Source organism: Trachinotus anak, unplaced genomic scaffold, assembly GCF_046630095.1.
Source record: "Trachinotus anak isolate AG129_WGS33_773 ecotype Australia unplaced genomic scaffold, CSIRO_AGI_Tana_v1 ptg000014l, whole genome shotgun sequence".
Lineage (NCBI taxonomy): Eukaryota > Metazoa > Chordata > Actinopteri > Carangiformes > Carangidae > Trachinotus > Trachinotus anak.
Window position 1 is genome coordinate 49,978 of NW_027273865.1, and position 21,909 is coordinate 71,886.

Here is a 21,909-nt window from a genome sequence, read left to right on the forward strand (position 1 = left end):
CACCTAACTGCACATCCAGGCTCATTTTTTCTTGTAAAGCCCTCCGTTTGCACCCACACAGTGTTGTTTATTGATAGTAGAAACAGTCAATCATGTTCTTGCCACCCAGTGAATAACTTCTGTCTCAAATTAAATGGGGTCTATTTGGTCAGAGCTCTGTAATCTGTTTGCTGTTTGTCGCTTGGCCTCCACTACATTTAGGCCTCACCGTTTCTCGGCTCTGGACAGTGACAGTAAATCTTGTTTTTTCATCCATGTTCTTTTAACTTTTACGTCGAAGTTTCAGATATCGTTAGCTGCAGCAAAAAGCTCAGGACTTGAAAACCACAATTCTCCATGATTCACAGCCAGACCACTGTCTGTGAGAATGAGACGCTCAATGTCATTCTCAATCCCCACACGACAATTTCTCGTACTGATTTACAGTCTGTTGAAGCTCCTTGTGCTTTCAATAAGATATTATGACTTAAGCCATTAAATTACAGCCATAACTGTTCCAATCTTGCCAGTAGTAATTATAGGGCTCATGTAGATATTGGTTTATGTTATTGTCCTGTGTATGTACTATGATAATTTCTCCAGCCACCTCCTCCAGTCTTGATTAATTTCATCCTTCCTGAAGGCAGCAGTTACTGTCTTCGCTCCAGAGTTCAGATGCATCAATTGACTGTGTTGCTGTCTCAGTTGAACACTAATGATAGGCCTCATGTGATTTATGGGCCTCTTCCCTGTTGTCACCAGACTCATTATGACTGGAATGAGGTATCTGTCACTAGTGTTGTAACCTCACTGTTATGAAAAAGTTTTGCTAATGTCAGCTAAACTCGGGGCTGGAAGCTGGATGGAGTCGAACTGTGTTTTTTCACAGAAATAACTGAAGATGTATCTTAATGTGGAGCTAACTACACTATGTTACTGTAGTTTGGATGACTGTATGACATCAATGCATTTGATTTTATGCATTTGACACATGTTGGCACATAGCAAAATGTAAAAAGAAAATTAGTTTTATTCACCAAACATTTGAGGCTAACAGTGATTGTAACATTTGGTAAAATTATAGGAATGTTTTAAAAATTAAGTGAAATATGGTGATTTAAAATTTCTCTAGTCCTGCTGTACCTATTCAACATGTGCCTGTCAGTAGGAGTGGATTGCTTGGCTTGTGTTTGTCAAGTCTCGGCGTGCAAAATTACCCATTGAAGTACACTGGCTGTACGAAGACCCCTGGGGAGGGTGGAAGGAAAAAGATCCATGTATAAATGTGTAGGTTCTGGGTTTAAAATCTGTGCACACAGTGGTGCTCTCAGATCCATAGTTCTCAGATTTGTAAACTGTGCCCTCGAATTCATCCACTTAAATGACTTGGTTTGCAAGTGAAAATCACAAAAATACAATATTATACAATAAAAACTGTGAAACGTCAATGCACAAGACAAAAGAGCATAAAATCTATCCTGAAAGACAGTCAAGAGATCCCTCAGTCTAGTGTCCTCAGTAAAACACAGTGACACCAGAGAGTAGAGAAATTATAAGTCAAGTTGATTAAGGTATGCAATAAATGCACCTTGCCTATGTTGGAAGTAGGATTGAAATGTAAGATAAAGTGTACCATTTTATGTTTTTACACTGTCATCCTGGCTTTGCGACATGCAATCAAAGGAAAAGTAGTACATATACCTGTGTACTAGCACACATGATAAATGTCCATATTAGCAATTTATCCTGGTTTCTTTGTGCTGTTTGTACAAGTGTGTTGAAGTTTGGTGTTGGTGCTGTTGAGGCTTCATTTTTGGCAGTGAAACTCACTTTTCTCAGTGTGTTCCTGGGCGGGTCCTGCTAGACTTGAAACACTCCTGCTGTGAAAGGCTCTATTAAAACTGCAGACTGTAAGCTTGGCAGCATGACTCATGCCCTCTAACTTATGACCCACCCAAATGGCCCTCTCACTCAGCTCTCACACACACCATGCATCTGTCCCTTTTTGGTACCCACATCCCTGCATCTCTTCCATTATCTTGTTTTGAACTTTTATTCTTTTGAAGAGTAGATGGGCTGAGTTCCAGTTGTTTTGTAGAAAAATAATAAGAGAAAACTGTAGCAGAGTTTAACAGGTCAACTCCACCACCTCTTGTGAGGTCCCCTCTCCTCAGCTGCCCAGCAGGTGCTGATTCTGCTTATAACACACTGATCACCAGCAAGGCTCTGTTTGACTACTGGGAGTGTCTTTCTTGTTATGCACTGACAAAGCATCAAGGTTGAACAGTTTTGTATAAAATACAGAGTTTTTAAAAGAAAATGTTTCCATGCTGTGTTTCCTACTGTGACCTGTCAAAATGTTGTCTGTGAATTCAGTATATGGAGGAGCAAAAACATTGATAATGGTGTTCTTTTGGTTGGGACCCACAGCATCAACTCCTTGGAATCTGAGTCCTGTTGACCCGATCAAATATCACGTTGTCCTCAAAGGAAAACGTCACCCGGCAGTACATGTAGATAACAAGCCTGGGAAAAGTTCTCAGAGGCTTCCTCCCACTTTCAACCTCTGATAAGTTCACACCAGAATTATTTTAAATAAAGCCATATACAGAATAGTCTATCATCTATCATCTATCTGTTCTGTGTAGCAGAAAGTGAACTGTCAGCAGCAGACTGGACTGCAGTCTGTTGTGTATCTGCTGTGCACAGTATACACTTCACATAGTAGTATTATACAGCACAGAGTGACACCTGAGCTATGATAGTTACAGTGTGGTCACAGTGAGAAAAGCAGCAAGTGATAATGATGACATTGCTCATTGAAGATGCTACTCAGATGTTTTTTCTGTTTTGTAGTTCTTGTTCATGGATTGTTGGCCATTAGGAAATTCTGGAGCAGGAGCAGTATTCCTGTTATTAATAATGGGAGACAAGCAGTGAGCCTGTTGATGACCTTCAGCCAAAAGTCACAGCTGGTATAATGTCACTGGGCTGCTACATGCTCAGAGGGTGGAAATAAGCCAGCTGGTTGTTAATTTATTTGCTATCATTGTGATGTGAGCTTTGCAAATAAGCACGCAATTATTTTATTTTATGTTTTTTTACTTTGCCAAAAAAGGACCTCGACACAGGAGACGGTTATTAGTTTCCCTCTTCCATCAAACTTATGGTCAATGTGTTTGTTGTTGTTGTTTTTTTTAAATCCACAACCTTAACCATGTGTTGTTATTGTAACCATGACAATGAAAGTCTGGCTTGCCTCTTGCTATTTTCAGAGGGTAGGGAAAAACAACCTATGTGGTCACATGGGATGGAGAACTTGAATGTTTTTCAGTTCTGAGGTTGTTGTCTATACTGTCTGCAAGCTTGTGTGCATGCATGTGTGGTATGTTTTACATATGCCTCTTGGAAGTTTTACATTTGCATTTTTTCTTCAGTGTCTCCGGCTAACCGTCATCTCTTTCCTCCTTTCTCCCTGCAGATCTGATGTTAGGCTGCAGCTGCTTCACTCACCATCATGTTCACCAAAAAGAAGAAGTCTCGTATCCAGATCTCAGCTCCATCCAACTTTGAGCATCGTGTACATACAGACTTTGACGAGCAGGAGCAGAAATTTGTCGGGTTGCCGCGACAATGGCAGTCACTCATCGAAGACACAGCCAAAAGGCCCAAACCCTTCATCGATGTGACTGTCATCACTACTGTAGAGCCACGCAAGGTGGGGTGCTTGAAAATTAAATCAACAAATAAGAACATAGCTAAGGAAAATAATGCATATTTAACACTGGTCACTGCAGTGCATTGGTCTTCAAAAGCCAAATCTGGGTAAAGCTGTTAAGTATTTCTTACCATGGTACCATTTAACTTAGTGGTGCTAATTAAGTCTTAGCTGCAGCTGTTGTTGGACAGAATCACAGAAAAGACATATACTTTAATTATTGATAGACACATAAGAATATTCAGCTTTAAGTACAGAGTAACTCCCAAACCCATTCACAATTTTACTAGTCATTTGTGAATCCATAGTGACACAGCTTTGTTATATTAGGATCTCCTATCTTGTTGCACACTATTAACTGTAGTTGTGTTTTTTCTTCAGACGATTGTACGTGGCAACAAGATGGGAGCAGACGGCTCCCTGACCTGGCTGTTGGATGAGTTTGACACCATGTCTGTGACTCGCTCCAACTCCCTGCGACGAGGCAGCCCTCCCATCCAACCTCGCAGGGACTCTAGCTCTTCAGGAGGAGGAGGGGGGCAGGAGAATGGAGATCCTCACCACAGACACTACTCACACCCAGACAGACAAGACAGGTAAGGAATTAAATGCTGCTCCAGGTGGAGTAAAGACACAGCTCTTGAATGAATCATTTAATAATAGTGTATTTATCTCTGCTTCTTTCTTTTCTTCTTCAGCAGCATGTTGTGGCATCATAATTTTATGAAAGCAGAGTTTTTATCACTACAAACCAATGAACTGTTTGACAACCAGCATCTGTACTGATCTATGTATCACTTTGGTTGTCAGAGACCGATCCAGACCAGAACCCCAGAGCGGAGGTGACCCCCGCCAGGGTCAGCGTGCAGTCCGTCCTCCTCAGAGGGATGAGGGAGTCCAGGGTCGGCCCCAGCAGCAGCCCCGGGGCCAAGAGCCCAGCAGAGCCCACAGGGACAGACCAGGCTCTGGCCCTCCCCCTCCCCCTCACAGAGATAGAGAGCCACGGGACCGGGACCAGGTACGGACTGGAGATGAAACCAGCCTCGCAATATTTATTGATGATTATATTCATTATTTTAACATTACCATTCATAGGGTTCACATGGCTGACTATCCTGCAGTCATGGTCTTCTAGACCATCATATTAAGTCTTAGCCTTGTTTGTATTTATCAGTCATATTGTTGTATCCTAACGATTTTTTTAGTAATTAAATTCAATTCATTTCAATTCAATTCAATTTTATTTGTATAGGGCCAAATCATAATATACATTATCTCAAGGCACTTTACAGGGTAAGGTCAAGATCTTACTTTGTTACAGAAAAAAACCCAACAGTTCCCACAACGAGCAAGCGCTTGGCGACAGGGGGGAGGAAAAACTCCCTTTTAACAGGAAGAAACCTGTTAATTGTAAAAGAAGTGTGAGTGGGCTTTAGTTAATAGTATGAGTATCTTGGGTTTTCTTTAATTTAACAGCATGAAATCCACCCTGTTGCTGTTGTCCTCTTAACATATTTGTTCACTGTTCTTCTGTCTCTTTTTCTTTGCATACTTCATAATAATCTCTCTGTCTCTCACCCAATCCTTTGTCTTCTCAGGAGCACGTGGTTCGCAGGGACCAACCTGGTGATCACAGGCCAAAGTCGAGCTACATGACGCGGGATGGCAGCCCTCAATCTCCCAGGGACAAGAGGCCTCTCTCTGGACCCAACATCCACACCCCAAACCTGCCAGTAACAGAGGGGGTGATGAAGACTGCCCAACAGGCCACACGGCCATTTAATACTTACCCAAGGACAGACAGCGAGGGCGGGCGCAGCCCCATAGGACAGGTAGGGACAGAAACCATGAACAGACAGACAGACAGACAGACAGACAGACAGACAGACAGACAGACAGACAGACAGACAGGTGCCTGTTCCCAATCAGTGCAGGCAGAAGGAGAGGCAGCAGCCCTGAGGAAAGCTATTGACTGAGAGAGAGGGGTAGACAGTACAAATTGAGCCACTGGCTGATGGATGAGAGCAGTTATCACCTTGCTTTTTGTTCTTCAGATTTAGCCAATTCTGTCCTGGTTCTCTCCTCTCGAAGCTGTTAGTGATACTTGCATGATAACGTCAAGATTTGTGCAGTTTAAATTCAGGTTTAAAAAAAAAAACCAAAAACAAAAGAGAACAGCATTTCATTTTAGGATTGTTTGCATTTTTGATGTACAGTTAGTTCAGCAAAAATTAGGATTAGGTTTGATTAGGCAAAAACAGGCATTTCTATCTGTTTATTTTACCCAAAGTCTCTCAATTGAGAAAATGACTATATATTTATTTATATAGCACCTTTCACAGATAAAAATCACAATGTGATTCACAGTATAAATGAGATAATATAAATTTACACATTCTGTGATGGAAGATTAAATCCATATTGCCCCTTCCTTTTATGTAAATATTTTTGATGGTATAAATTGTTAAGAAATAACTTGTTGGTTCATTTTCTTTATTATACTTGTTTGTGATGACTTTCTCCTTCTTCCAGCCGGTTCGACACCATGAATCTTCCCCTCAAAACGGCCCCTCCATTGGCTCCACCCGAGGTTCCTCCAGCTCCAAGCCCCCTGTAAGCCACCCACACCCTCATCACACCTCCCATCCCAGCCTGACCCCTGAGGCCACCCAGCACCCACACACTCCTCACCCCAACGTTCCAGCCCCACGACCCCCTGTGCCCTCCGGGCCACCGGCGTCTGGTGTTCCGTCCCAGGGCCGCTCACCACAGAGGGAGCCCCAGAGGGTTTCCCATGAGCAGTTCAGAGCGGCGCTACAGATGGTAGTGGATCCTGGCGATCCACGAACCTACCTGGACCACTACATTAAGATAGGGGAGGGGTCCACGGGGATCGTGTGCATAGCCACAGTGAAGACCACAGGGAAACTGGTCGCTGTGAAGAAGATGGACCTGAGGAAACAACAGCGCAGAGAACTCCTCTTCAATGAGGTAAGAGTTCATGATGTAGTTAATGCTAAATGTGATAATAAGAAGCATTGTATTGGTTTGCATTATGATGGACAGGTGTACCTAATAGAGTGACCACTGAGTGTATACTGTGATGCATTGTCTAAAGAGATGACCCATCTGTATTTTCATGACTTGTGACATGAAACCAGAAGACCGTCTTATCTCCTGTGGATATGAATATTAAATTGTAACATTCACAGGTCTACAAAGTATAATCCGTGCTTCCTTGGCACAAGCAAATTTAGCAAATATAAATTTTACACAAAAAGAGTAGAGCTGCAAAACAGTATGAAAGCTCTTCTCACAATCAGCTCATGCAGCCTAAAAAAACATAAAATCAGACACCTCTGTCAGAACAAGTCAGAACTGCTGCAGTAGAAATGAGAGGTTTGAATTTTTTGTACACAGCATCGCTTGATGATCGCAACAGTTGCTAATGGTCACATCAGGTACATTTTAGATGTTTGCAGGGCTTCAGTGTGTCTGCTCGGCATTAACGGTTGCTGATCAATGCAGCATTGACCTGACAGATACACAATAGTCTGTCCACCTGCAGGGCCACCCTGCCATTCTTTTGAGTCTAGTGAGCAATGTAATCACGCTCTGTCTGTGTGTCCATCTATCTCCATGGTAACTGCAGGTAGTGATCATGCGGGACTATCACCATGAGAACGTGGTGGAGATGTACAACAGTTACCTGGTGGGGGACGAGCTCTGGGTCGTCATGGAGTTTCTGGAGGGAGGAGCTCTCACTGACATAGTGACACACACCAGGTAAGAGAGAGAAACCTTTTGAGTGTCGAGCCAAGGCAGAGTCACTTATGTAGCAGCTGGTGACTTTTAACCAGTGTGGGTGGGTACATGACCTTGTAGTCCATGTAATGTAATGTGATTTAAGACTTAAAGTTTCTAATGACAGCTTCTTTTTATTATTAGTGCGTTTCCTGCTATAACTTTCCCTCATTAAATCCCTAACCCACCAAAAGTCTTTCCCTCCATAAGGGGGCAGTGTTATCTAATGCGTCCCTCACAGAGAGAAATACCACCATGATCTGTGTCATTTCTTTTTTTTCACAACAGCAAGTCATTTATTGATCATAAGTTTTTCAGATATTTATAACTTATATATTTGACTGTATCTCTACATAAAACTATAAAACGTGGACATGTAATGAAAAGCTTTTTCTAGTCTGTGCTTGTGTGTGCTACACATCATCAACATGGCCTCAGAAATGATCAAACCTGACAGAGTGAACTAAGGAAAATGTTCTAATTCTACAAAAACAGTGGTGGTGAAAAGTGTAAAGTGACATTTCTCTCTGATGCCTCCTTCCCTCTCCAGGATGAACGAGGAGCAGATTGCCACAGTGTGTTTGTCTGTCCTGAAGGCACTGTCTGTCCTCCACACACAGGGTGTGATCCACAGAGACATAAAGAGTGACTCCATCCTCCTCACTCATGATGGTCGGGTATGTACCACACTCCCATCTAAGAGCCACAACTTAGCTCTTTTTAGGCAGAAAGAGCAGCTTATAAAGACATTAAAGCTGTAAAAAACCTTTTGTAGTGATTTAAAACAAGCCTGCTTTGAATATGTCAAAGGACTGCAAAAATATCTTTGTATCTTTGACCAGTCACAGCAAAGATGCAGTGGCAGCACAAATCTGCCTTTATATGTCAGACCACAACACTGTGGCTGAGGCAGGATAATAGGCCTTTTTCACAGCAGACATTGACTAACAGTATTAATAACATTAATCATGGCACTGCACAATACCAGGACCCAGTACTGGCACAGGTAAGTTAAATGCAGAGATCATTAATGCTAAGGTTGAAGTTAGTTATTTCGTCATTGGTAACATTAATGCCTTTTCTGCTATGACTTATGGTATCCATGTGACTGACAGAGTGCTGCTTCTCACCCACTGCTATTCAGAGTTTGTCCCCCAGGATGCACAAACTCAGTGCAACACTGCAGCCACCAACAAAACTTGACCCACTTTTACAAGAATAAAAGGAAAATGTTGGCTGTAAAAAGGAAAAATGTTGGCCGTAAAAAGGAACTAAATGCCACTTAGTTAACCACTACTGTTGAGCTGGGGCAGATGGCAAATCACTTCCTGCTTGTTGGCAAGCAAGTTTCTGCTTTTTACAGAAAATGAAACTAACAAGGTTGCACAGTAACACCAGGAGAAAAAGAGAACTAAGCTTCTGGTTTGTCACAGTCAACAAACACATACATGGTCTGTGCCTCTTAACTTAGATTTGTACTGTAGTGTTTCGGTCGTGGTCCAGATGTAATGAGAGAGGACAAAAATTACACAACACTGCGACTCTGTGGTTTAGAAGTTGCTATTTATTTATTCCCTCTGCAGAATGCATGAGCTGAGATCTCAGCATCACATTACTGTGTGTTTGGAAAAGGTGAGCCTCATGCTAAATGTTGTCAGTGGTCTGGTGAAGGTTATATCATATTTGTAGATAGGCTGTAGGTGGCAACTGTTAGCACCCAGTTTCTCTGTACTTGTTTATTTCTTGGTGGGAGTTAGTCTTCCACTTTTTAATTCACATTATTAATATTGTAAAGTATTTTTAATGATATTAGGCTTTATTAATTCACATTTTTTCTGTTTGTTTGTTAAATTAACTTTTTATATTAAAAAGCGGTGCAGTTTTGCTGAGTCTCTTGTACTTACAACAACATAATTATATGTGCAAGTCAAACATTTGATGTTAAGATGAGCTAATGTGTGAACCACAGTGTCCTTAAAGACAGCTGATGGGTTTGTGGTTTGATGTCTTTGAGAACTGGGGTTTCACCCATCGTCTCGGCCTCCAGCCTATGCACAGCCAAGTAGGCCTGCACAGTAACACTGAAGTGCTTCTTCTATATTATTATGCTCTGGTGGGCAGAAAAAGCACCGGCACCCACAGGCGCTGCTTCATGTTGCTTATCTTCCTGCTAATGCGTTTCTCAGGGGATACTCTGCTCTGTGATAACATGATCTCAGTAGTGCTGCGTTAATGCAACAGAAATGATAAAGTCTGACCACTTTGGTAGATGTAATGATCTTTCTTGCTGTGGATGATGAAAACATGGAATAAAAGTATTGTCTATGTGCAGTTATATGTCTGCACCAACGGATTTAAATTTCCTCACAAAGTTTTTTTGTGATTCGTACAAGTTTAGGATGTGAATGTATTTGTAAACTCATTTCTAATTTGAAGTAGTGATGTTTTTAAAATAGCAGCAGTTTGATTTCAGGAAGACCTCTGAGTGTTCACACAGAAAACTTCTAGCTGGCTGATGTGGTGTTTTGGTGCTCAGCTGGGTTTGAGTTTTGCTTGTGGTTTGGCCTGGCAGGGGAAGCCAACTCAACCAAGCCTGAACTGTTTCTCGGCAGTAGGGCGGGTGGTTTTCATCATGTCTGAATGCACCTGTGAACTGGGTGTATGTGAAAGTATTTCATCTCTTAAAAGACAAGTTCAGACTTTGGATATCTCTTTTTTTTTTTCAGAATCAGAATCACCTTTATTGTCATTATACATAGTACAACGAAATTTGAGCGCTGCTCCCTTGGTGCAAACAATGCTAATTAAATAAAATAAATAAGAACCTAAAGAGAACACAAGAATTAAAAAAATAGAGGAGGTATAAAAAGGCAAGTGATATGTACAGATATATTTACACATGGTGTGAATGAAACCCGATTATTGCACATTAGGCCCAGTTTTATTGCACAGGTAATTGGAAGTTATGCAGTGTGAACGACCGGTCATCCGGATTTCTTTTTGTCTTTGTTGACTGCAGTGATAGCCCTCGGGAAGAAGCTATCCCTGAGTCTGTTTGTCCTAGTTTTGTGTGACCTGTACCTTCGGCCCGACGGTAACAGGTCAAACAGGTGGTTACCGGGGTGGGAGGGGTCCTTGATGATGTTTCCAGCTCTGCTCAGATAGCGAGAGTTGGCAATGTCCTCCAGGCTGGGCAGAGAGCAGCCAGTGATCTTCTGGGCTGTGCAGACGACCCTCTGTAGTGCTCTCCTGTCAGCTGCTGAGCACCCCGCGTACCACGCTGTGATGCAGTACGCCAGGATGCTCTCTATGGTGGCTCAGCATCTTTCAAGATGGCGGCGCGCATCAATGTTGAGGTTATATATAGAAAAAGCTTTGTCGGTAAAAATTTTAGTGTCGTCTTTGAAGCTCAGCTCGTTATTGGCACCATATCTTCATGTTACAGTGTCTGTGTATGTGAGAGTGTCTATACATGTGTGCAACAGTTCTCATAGCAAGTTTGTTTCATTTCTCCTTCTGAGCCATCTGAGGATAGCAATCAGCTTTGTGGACAGCATCAAAGGCTGGTTCTCTGTCTAGATACCCAGCCATGCACAAACCTTCTCAGAAACGGGGGCAATGACAGTGTAGCCTGACTTTCATGACCTGGGAGGGGGCAGGTTTCACAGACCGGCCTGCTAAATTATTGTGATACTGACATATCTAAATTAAATATTTATCTTTGCTTTGTTTGTTTTCATTCATTCCTCTCTGCCTCCATCTCTCCTCTGTCTCCAGGTGAAGCTGTCAGACTTTGGTTTCTGTGCTCAGGTGTCTAAGGAAGTGCAGAGAAGAAAGTCTCTGGTTGGAACACCATACTGGATGGCACCAGAGCTCATATCCAGGTTGCCTTATGGGCCAGAGGTAACACTCACACCTTTTCCCTTAGCATCTTAACATTATCTGAACATTTAAACAAGCACTCTTCTACATGTTGACTGTCTCTTCACACTGCGTGCAGGTGGATATCTGGTCTCTGGGTATCATGGTCATAGAGATGGTGGATGGGGAACCACCGTACTTCAATGAGCCGCCTCTCAAAGCCATGAAGATGATTCGAGACAACCTGCCTCCTAAACTGAAGAACCTGCACAAGGTACAGAAGCTGAAAACACCTGTATGCACCACCAGTAGCAGATGTCACGGAAACACAAATCTTTTTTCTTTTTTTTTTTAGATTGTGCCATTGTGGTTTCCCACAAAATCAAATGCATAGAAAACCATTAATTGTTTGGTATTATAACAGGAAGCCTTTGCTTCCACGAGAGGAAGAGAAAATGCAACTTGTTCATGTTTGTACACACACAAAGTTTTCATTAAACCTCTTATTATTTTATTGTAACTGTTATTTGGGTGCTTGAGGTTGAGAAGTGAATCACTAATTGTTGAATAATCTATGACCTTATTGACTTTTTCTTCATTGATTCATTGTTATCTCTGCCCTGGCACAGGTCCTATTACTTCTGCCACCTCCCTGACTGATAGCATGTAATTCACCAAGGCAATAAACTCACATTTTTGAGATTAAAGGATTAAGACAGCTACATAAAGTGGTTGTCAAGTAGACATGTGAGGCACAGATTGGGGTCTCAGAGGGATAATAGCACTGCTCTGTAATTTGCCCAACCAGTAACTTAAATTAAATTATCTTCAACCCATTAGGTGGCTGATAGTGAAGGCTGCTTTGGTGGATTGTATGGGTTTATACAGTATACATATTGATATTCAGTTTGAAGCATAGTTGCAAAAAATATTCGCAAAGTCAGTTTTAAAGGACTGAAATCTCTGACAATCATTTTGCCAGCACTAAGTTTACCTGCCTTGTAGAAATCCAATTATTTCTAGCATTTAGCAGCAGCTTGACTTAAATATCAAGTCACATATCAGATTCCATGTAAGAATAAAATGGTGAACACAGATTTCAGATGGAGAAATATGGTTAATTAGCTGGCTAAATGTGCAGATATAATTACTCATGGGCCGAGTGTCCCAATATTCAGAATGATTGAATCCAAAACCCTCAGCCAGAAAAAACAATCACATCCATACAGGAAGTAAAGTCCACCTCTGTTTCTGTCACTTGGCATTCAGTACAAATTCTGACCAGAGAGGAAACTTATCACTGAACATGTCTCAATATATGACTCTGTATGATTCGACTGATTAGTAACGAAAGAAATTCACATGAAATTTGTGTTTTGCAACAATCATGTGAATCTGTTATCCTCTCCAGTAGGTTCAACATGCGGTTGGACTGATTCACAATGCTGTCATTTCCCTATTTTGTGACACTGCCATTTCAATAGAATTTATCTGCCCTGGTTCGGATCAGTAGTGATGCAAAAACAACACTCAGGTAAATTTTCACCCCCTTTCCGTGCTGTGACGTCTTTCGGAGCACACAGACACAGTAAACACACCGCAGCTGCGACACAACCTGGGAATGAGATGGGAAGGATCCGCTTTACCAGCTGGCAACTCACTGGCCTTTTTCAGCAGGTTTACGCACGTTTAGAAAACCTGCTTATACGAACTCATTTTGGTTTTAAAAGGGTAAAAGTCTGATGACTCTGGATGTTTTCTCCCTTTCTCTTGTCACCTTCTCCCAGGTCTCCCCTGTGCTCAAGGGCTTCCTGGACAGGATGTTGGTGCGAGACCCGGCTCAGAGGGCCACAGCCAGTGAGCTTCTCAAACACCCATTCCTGACGAAGGCGGGTCCGCCGTCTTGCATCGTCCCTCTGATGAGGCAGAACAGGATGAGATGAGACAAGATGTGACACTAGGACCTCCAGACTGTGGAGGGCAGCTTGTGCAGGTTCAGATGGAACAGAATACTCCTGCACACAGAGGAGTGACCCACAGAGGTCAGAGGTCATGGATGAGGGGCCAAAACTCTCAGAAATGTGCTGTGAGCTGTGAAGTGTGAACCAGGTGTGCAGGAGTATTTTACTTTTCTTATGTGAATCACTGAACTGTGGGGAGTGTGTTCCCTGAATAAGAGGCAATAAGGTGTGTGTGTGTGTGTGTGTGTGTGTGTGTGTGTGTGTGTGTGTGTGTGTGTGTGTGTGTGTGTAAACATGTTGCCAGCGCTGTTGATGACAGTGTTTCATGGCCCTCGTGTGTGTGTGAACTCTCTGTTTGAGTCGTGAAGGTGGAGGACAGAGGAGAGAAGCCACAACTTGCCTATTGAATGATTTCAGCTGCTTCCATTGAAACATTTTGTTTTAATTGAAAGGCCTGAGCTGAAACGAAGGACTGTGGCTGTTTTTACGTTTCCATATGGACCTTACCTGGATTTTAAGTGTGAAGGTTGGGTTTTGCACACCAATTAGATGCTTTTAAGGAGCCGAGAGCCTGTTGGCTAATTTTAGAGATAGTCAGAGCGACATTTTAATCTCACTATTGGACAGTCTGGAAGCTGAACTTTCTTCACTACATGGACTTCTCTCATCAATGGATCCCAGACTCAGACACTGTCCTCATCACACCCAGAACTTACTACTGAGGGAGGAACTCTTTTGGCTCAAAAACGAGCCAGACTGACTTTATGTTGTAGCCATAAAAATACTAGCTTTCTCTTGTAAACAAGAAAACATACACTAAGTCTAAACGTAAACACTGGAGTTGTGGTTTTTTAACAGATGAATTTTTCTCTTATTTTCTCCTTATTTTCCTGTGTAAGTACAATGAACATAGAGAGATATATCAGTTTTGATGTTTTACTATCTCAATTTTGTGGTTTGTGTTTTATTATTATTATTATTTGTTGTCTGGTTTGTTTTAGAGTGAGATGTGATGATTTTTGAAGCACTGTTGAGAACAGATAGAAGCTGCACTCCCAGTTGATTCCAGCGCGCAGATAATAGACACTATAGACATTTTATTTTATGTTTTTAGACCAGACCAGGTAGGACTTTTGACCATTAATCTCAATGGTCAGAGGTCACTCAGATGAGCAGAAAAAGTTTTACAGAAACACAAATAGCAGAGAGAAAATGAGGATGAGAATACACTACATTAAAACTGCACAGGTCTAAAATCCTGACAAAACAGATACAAATCATTCCCTGTTTCAGCATTTTTTTTAAATCTTCTTTTTAACACCTTGGTTTTAACATGGGCTTTTCAGGAGAGCGGGCTTTACCACACCCTTTCTTTTACTTTGTTTTTCCAGCTGATAGAGGTAACTCATTTCACAAACAAAAGGTTCTTCTGAAGTAGGAAATGAACATGAGCTTCTTTTAGGGCTGTCGACGAGTTGTTTTCAGTCTGTGGTGCATGACAGCTTCCTTGTAATGTAATCACTGTCCTTCCACAAACACACAGCAGCTGCTGTTTTTAGTAAATGGTCAGCTGCTGACGTGAAGGAGCGCTCATCATGTTGTTCGTGTGTTCCGCTTGTTGAGTTGAATCGATTAATGTTTGATTGCCTGGTTAATGCATCTGCTGGACCGCTCCTGAATCCACCTCAGTGTAAGTGCTTGAAAGGAGCAAACAGTAGGTCTTTGTCATCCAGCGAGTACCTTAATTATAAACGATAAAGAAAACCACTGAGCGTGACACACAGAAAGGAGCATTAGAGATCAAGGCAAAGAAGTGTTGCTCATACTCCTAATGTGTCTGTGTGTGTGTGTGTGTGTGTGTGTGTGTGTGTGTGTGTGTATGAGAGAAGATGTGGGATCTGTGATTACTTTAGTGTTTGCATTTCAGTTGCCATGTATTAGGCAGATGACAGGAAGATAATAGAAGAGGAGGAGGAAACATTTTCATGAACATTCACTCTGAACACTAGTAAATTACAGCTGCTAGTAATTAATCAACTCACGCGTGTGAGCTGAAGAGAATCATCAGACCGGGGTAAAATTGTTTTGGATGACACTGAGACAAACCTCAAATTCAGACACCATTCCTGTCACTTTAGTTTAAGTTTAAAGTTAAGTCAACTGTTTCCCTACAAACAGACTAATGGTAAATGCATCACCAGCAAGGAGCAAAAACCTGCCCACCAACGTTTGTGAAAATATGTAGTCTGTTGGAGATTCTGCTGGTTGACAGACAGGAGTGGTCTGAAGTGGCTGAGAACAGCTCTCAGTGTGGAATCAATTAAATAACACTGTTGTTACTTTATTGGTGCGTTCTGATCAATCACTGTAATTCATACAAAGTTCACTTGCATATACTCAACTGATCGCCCTCTCTACCAAACATCACCCTAAAGTCGGAAACCACAGAGAATTAATTACACTTCATTTGGCCCACGTCGGGCTATTATCCGCCCACTTCTTCCCTCAGAGGCGTCTTTATCAGCAGACTGTTGTTTCACACTGTACCTTGTAGCAATGCAACAGTCATACAGAAGATCAAATTAAAGATAAGACTGTTGCTCTGTTAGAATTCATCTCTCTCAAGGTAATGAGATGCACATAACATAAACACAGTCTGCAGATACATTCCCCTCTCTAGGCCAAGGCTGCTGTTTCCATTCCTTCTATGTCTTCTACCTCCTCTCATCAGACCAAATCACAGTCAAGTAGCATTTTGAAGACAAACTCACAGTTTCTGATTCTGTCAGGTGCTCCTTCAAAATGAACACAGAGAAACATTTCTTAAAACTTCCAGATGCAGTCTCCACTCAGAACAAATGGACATGTATTGGGTTGTGTAGCACAGTCACTGCACAGATCACTGTCAAATACTTTTCTACATACATATGCTTTACATACTGCTATACATCTTATACTGCAGCGGTAGATGCCCTGTACTCCAGCTCTCCTGCTTATACAGTGAATGACCACTTTGTGGTTTCCTCATGTGGAAATGGAGAAACCAGTGACTGTGAGGCCTTGTACCTTGTAGTGGCAGCACAGAGTAGCAGGAAATAGGTTTTTATTTCAGGTTATTAAGAGTTATTGTTTTTTCTAACATTGTTGACAGTTCATGTAAAGCACAGCTAACTATAGTTTGTGACCAGAGAACTGAACTCACCATTATCCTGTTAATTAATATTGATAAGATCTAGTCCTGCAGCAGTACTCTGCAGGGGCGTGTCGCTTACTGTTTTTACTGTGATGATGATGACTCCATTAGGCTGCACCTTCACCCACAGTGAAAAGACTTCCTTCTAGACATTGTTGTCTGAATCTTTGAGCTCTAGTTATGTTTTCACACAGTTGAACTGTTGTCTCTGCTTTCAGTAGATTTCTGAAAGAAAGTGAACAGTGAGAACAAGGAAAATTTATGTTTCACTTTCTAAAACACAGATAAAATTTTTCCGTGTCCAGACTGGAGCTGCTTCAGAACAGGTTTGGTTAAATCCACTGGAGGCTGAACGTAGGTTATTGGTAAACTTTGTCCCTGCCACTTTTTGATTCAAAAACATTCACCTCAAAAAAATTCCTGGTCACTGTTTTGTGGATCTTCGCCAATTACTAGACAGTAGTTTTTCAGCTCTGTAAAACAAAGTCAAACCAAGTGGAACAAGCCAATGCTAATAACGAATATTGATTACGAAGTGTGTTGTGTGATCTCTCATGTCTGTAGCCTTGTGCTTATAATCAGAAACAGGATGGCTGATCTGAGTGAAATGATAGACTGACAATCAGATGTAGTTGAGGTAATTTCAGTTCAGCCTGTGATATTTAAGATCAGACACTTTGAATTTTCTTGTTTTCTGCTTGTTTTCTTGTGTTTCTTCCAAATCAGGATATCTGATTTTAATTATAATTTGAATGTTAATCCCAATCTTTTAAATCCAAGACCAGTTCTGAATAGTTGTAAACATTTGAACATGGGCTTTATTTTGAAGCTGAGAACTTCCTCTGAATGCTGGTAATTTGCATCTGGTCCTGGTGTCCTGCTGTACTTATTCAGAGGCTCTAGGCGGCTGGTGAAATGGTTAAAATGTCCAGCTAATATTGGGGGTTTTTTATTTGACTGATTATCACAGCCACTGCTGGGCAAAAAAGTCATAATTTTAGATTTTGAGAATTAAGTCATAACAGGAAAACATACTACTTTTTGGTAAAAGTCATAATTTATTGAGAAAAGGTTGTAATATTTTGAGAAAAAATGCAAAAAGCTAAATGTTGTTATGCTTAGATTAGGTAAATTGGTATACAGGACGTTTCAGTGTTTCCTGAAAGTCCATACTGCAGCCTACAGTTAATATTTTACTTGTGTTAGGACTGTATCTAACTGGGTTCAATTTCATTTCATTGAAAAAAAAAGTTCTTTATATATTTTTTTCTCTCAAAATGTTTCAAATTTATTGTGAAAATTTAATCTCGGATCCATTAATTTTCCTAACTGTGGCCCTACTGCTCATTGTATATAAGTTTCTGTCATCTTTTTTTTTGTTTATTTGTTTTTCTGTCCCTTGTCCTAACTACCTTTCATCCAGGTGTAATCAAACACACATTCTATGTTATTACAGAGTGTTGTTCCTGTTATGCCTCATCCCACATTTGATCAGTTGTCCTTTGATTATCAATGTGAAAATCCCAGATATGTCCTCTCTACTGGTGGACTGATGTTGTTAATTAGGTAGACTGTAACTACTGCTGTGTGCTTCTGTGAGGGTACATGTGTGTGGACATGTATACATATACATGAGTTCATGCCTTAACACTAACAATCACTACTTGACGGATTATGATTCTGGCTCGACACTAAGACTGTTAGTGATGGTGAAAGGAGACTTCCATGATGCTTGGTTCTTCTCATCTCACGCATCTGAAAAGTCTTCAAGTTGATTTAATGTCATTTGTTTGCCAAGTGGTGTCTGCATCTTTTGTCTGATATGTTACATTTAGCAGCCCTCAATGACATTCCTCACAGTTTTCAAATTTCTGAGACCACTGCAGCTTCAGGATTTTCCAGGGTTTTGTTTTGTCTTTGTTTTTTTGTTTTTTAATGTGGTTACTGAGTGCCTCAAAGCCGGCGCTCTTCTCAACTTGGTTTTGTTTCCTGATGGAGAAAAGGTGCAGTCCAGAGGGATTTTTCAAGAAGCAGGACCACACAACAGAGCCAACAAAAGTTTTCTGTTTCTTCACTAGTAGCCAATGAGCAGCTCCAGTGCTGCTGTTCAGGGTTCCCTGTTCTGCTCAGTAGCTTGTTTGACAGACATTTCTCCTTTTAGGTGAGTCTTCTTGGTTCTTCGTCTGAAAAACTCCTGCAGGACTTCGCCTCTGGTTTCCATGGTGAATGTGTGGTTACTGAGGCTCTTTCTGGTGTCACCAGATACCATGACCACTACTGACCGACAGCCTTCTCTATAAGATATGTGACAAAAAAGCAAAACACATGAATTCTTCCTCAGATTGACTGTTATGATTCTCATTGACTCGCCTCTTGTTTGAAAGCTGATTTTGTTGCTCTGTTGCAGTATTGACATATTTTGTCATACATCAGACTGTACCTGCACCATCTTGTTTTTGTAAATTTCACTGGTATTGTACAAACATAGACTACACTTTGAAAATTTTACTTTTTTTGCAAATACAATTTTTGTAAAAGTCACCCATGGTGTGTGTGTTTTTGTAATACTTATTGTTTTAAATGTTGTTCTCTAAAGAGGTGATTTTGCCTGCAGAAAAGGCCCAAAGAGGTCAAAGACTAAAACAACAAACAAACATGGTTGGAAGTGATGCAACAGTTAACAGCTCTGTGCAGCTTTAATGCTCATTACATGCTGGGAAAAAAAAACCAAAAAGACTGGATGCATGACATTTTTTAAGTGTCAGGGGAAAATCATCTAAATCAAAAGCATTTTTGTTCTATGGTGGCCTTCTTGGGACATCTCAGTCTCAGCTCTTCAGAGAGACTTGGCTTGACTTCAGCTTTAGGCTAAACTGTGCTCTTTAATGCTAACAGTCATTTACATGTTAATTGGAATGCAGTAAGCACGTCGACCATTGGATCTTAACGTGCTGGAAGCAGCATGTGAACATGGATAAATTCACATTAGTATGTAACATGTGGCTCATTAGAGTTAAATGTTAGATTGTATTACACAACCTAAGACAGCAGCATTTCCCTGTGATACATGTTAGTCACACCAGTCACTGCTCAGCTGCTAAATGTTCTGGCAAACACTGTAAATGACTGGTGCAGAACAGTTTCATATGAACATGAATCATAAGAGACTGTGGAGGAACCAGTGTCTGACTCTGATGTGTTTCTCTGATTATTTGTCTGCATAATGCAAAGAAGATGTGGCTCTGTGATTGTGAAGGATTAACTCAATCATTAATCTGTTAGACTACAATGGTTTTGTGTTTTCTCATCACCAAACCAATAACCCAAATCAATCGTTACATGAGAGGTGGTTTATTGTTCATAAAATAAATAAATATCAGTTATTTGTAGGATTTTTACATCATTTACAAGCCCTTCCTTTAAAAATATAGATTTTCACTAACTGTGGCTGCAAAGGAGTCTGTTGGAACCTGAGTGGTTTGAGAAGCACTTTCATTCTGCTCTGATGTGCACCACCCTGCCTGTAATTCTTTTGTGATTACAGTTTATAACCACATAGGCATTTTGCAACATGAATATGTGGGTTTAAAAACTTTGCATGACTTACGAGAGTAATGAATGATTTTTATTACAAAAAATAATAATCCAACTTTGTAATACGGAAGAATATAATTTGAATATTGAAATGTTTAGATCAGTCAACTGCAGTTCCTGTTGAATATCTCAGTCATGTCTTTGTGTTTGGCCATGTAACCACTGGTGTTCATAGAATAAACAACACAGCAGACAACGCAGGTCCAGAAATGCAAACGACACAATGAGCTGCTGGTTTACTGTTGAAGTGCTTTAGGCAGACTCTTTTCATTAGCGTGCACCAACATGTCTGTTGTAATAAATGAGCCTGCACACTATCAGATGTCATAATGAGGCCTAAACTGAAAGTTATCTGTCACAATAACCTAGGTAACTAAATACATGACTGATTAAGTTCCCACACGCTGCCTGATGAGCTGGCACTGCCATAGACCAGCCGTCAGTGGAAACCCTGACGATTTCTCTGCTGTATTAGAGCAACAGCTAGAGTCAGCACGGCTGTATTTTTAGCACTTCCGTCAAGTCGCCACGTCAGTCAAAGTGAGCTCTGCAGCCGCGGCTCTGCAGGCTGCAGCTCTGCAGCAGAGCTTTTACTGTAAACATAAGGGATGGGCCCTTAACAGTGACAGCTATTATAGACCACAGGACAGCTGTGGTCTGTGTTTGTTTTTGTGTCAAAGTAAAGAAGAAGTGACAACACTGTGCTGGATTTTCAGCTCTTCAGTGGCTGGTTCAAGATAAAGGCTGAGTTTAGAGTTTAATGTTGATTACAGGAGTCGTGCATTTAAGCATGGTTGGGTTGGTCACTTTAAAAAGACAGTGTAGTTAGTTTATTCATATAGAAGGTATATTCATCATAAGTATATTCCTATTTCCACAGTAGGTGCACATGAATAATGAAACTAGGTCACCAATAAGGACCATTTTGCAATATAGGAACAGCAAAAAATTATGAACAGTACAATCTCGAACAAACTGCTTCTGCTTTAGAACTGAGATGTGAAACTGTGATAAATATATCAGTGAGATTGTGAGTTAAACTGTGAGCAGTGCAATATATAGGATAAGATATGGACTCTAGTTACTTTCAGTGTTTCTCAGGTGACTGTGATATTCAGAGGCAAATGGAAATATCGGTCAATTGATCGGTCGCTGTGGCTGAAATGTCTCAACAGCACATGGATTTGCCATAACATTGTGTATGGACATCAAACATTCATGGTTCCCAGAAGAGGGATCCTACTGAATATATATATGTGTGTGTGTGTGTGTGCATGTATATATATTTATGCACACACACACACTCCCATCAAATTCAGCTGTACTCCGTGTTTAGGGCTATTAATCAAATGTCAGCCCTGTCGCTGGGGGCATGTTGGTGTACTGATGTTAGTCTTAAAGTTCAGCCCCACAGAGCTGCCACCATGGCTGCAGACTCTTGAACCACAGTTAATGAAACTGTAGAGCCTGTCACAGCATTAAAGGCCTTTTTTGAGTTTGTGGCTTTTATTGAAGGGTTTCAGTAAGTTAGCTTTACTTGGTATTCAGTATGTGGTCATTCTAAGGTATTAACTTATGTGTCTATCTTTATGTTTATGTTGGTGTTGGCCACAATTTCCTTCTTTTTTTCCTCTCTCTCTCTCTCTCTCTCTCTCTCTCTCTCTCTGTGTGTGTGTGGTAATGGTATGTTTAGATTAAGGTTGGGGTAAACGAGGGGTTAGGCAAGTAGTAGGCTAGTTATGGTGAAGGTTGGGTAAATTAATGTAAGTCAATGTAATGTCCTCTGAAGTCATGAAGAC

At 41.0% G+C, this 21,909-nt stretch overlaps 1 protein-coding gene across 4 annotated transcripts in view; it reads left to right on the plus strand.

The window, feature by feature from the left end:
* The window catches only part of pak4 (p21 protein (Cdc42/Rac)-activated kinase 4), a 32,431-nt gene extending 13,374 nt beyond the window's left edge, over positions 1-19,057 (plus strand). For 3 of the 4 annotated variants that reach the window (XM_071495946.1, XM_071495948.1, XM_071495947.1), the window contains exons 2-11: positions 3,461-3,697; positions 4,079-4,293; positions 4,508-4,715; positions 5,296-5,529; positions 6,230-6,688; positions 7,350-7,483; positions 8,052-8,178; positions 11,279-11,404; positions 11,502-11,636; positions 13,150-19,057. In XM_071495946.1, the coding sequence (XP_071352047.1) occupies positions 3,497-3,697; positions 4,079-4,293; positions 4,508-4,715; positions 5,296-5,529; positions 6,230-6,688; positions 7,350-7,483; positions 8,052-8,178; positions 11,279-11,404; positions 11,502-11,636; positions 13,150-13,305 (1,995 nt within the window). In that variant the 5' untranslated portion in view covers positions 3,461-3,496 and the 3' untranslated portion in view covers positions 13,306-19,057. The remainder of the gene's footprint in view (positions 1-3,460; positions 3,698-4,078; positions 4,294-4,507; positions 4,716-5,295; positions 5,530-6,229; positions 6,689-7,349; positions 7,484-8,051; positions 8,179-11,278; positions 11,405-11,501; positions 11,637-13,149) is intronic. The other variant, XR_011693420.1, reaches the window with a different exon arrangement.
* Positions 19,058-21,909: the final 2,852 nt, after the last annotated feature.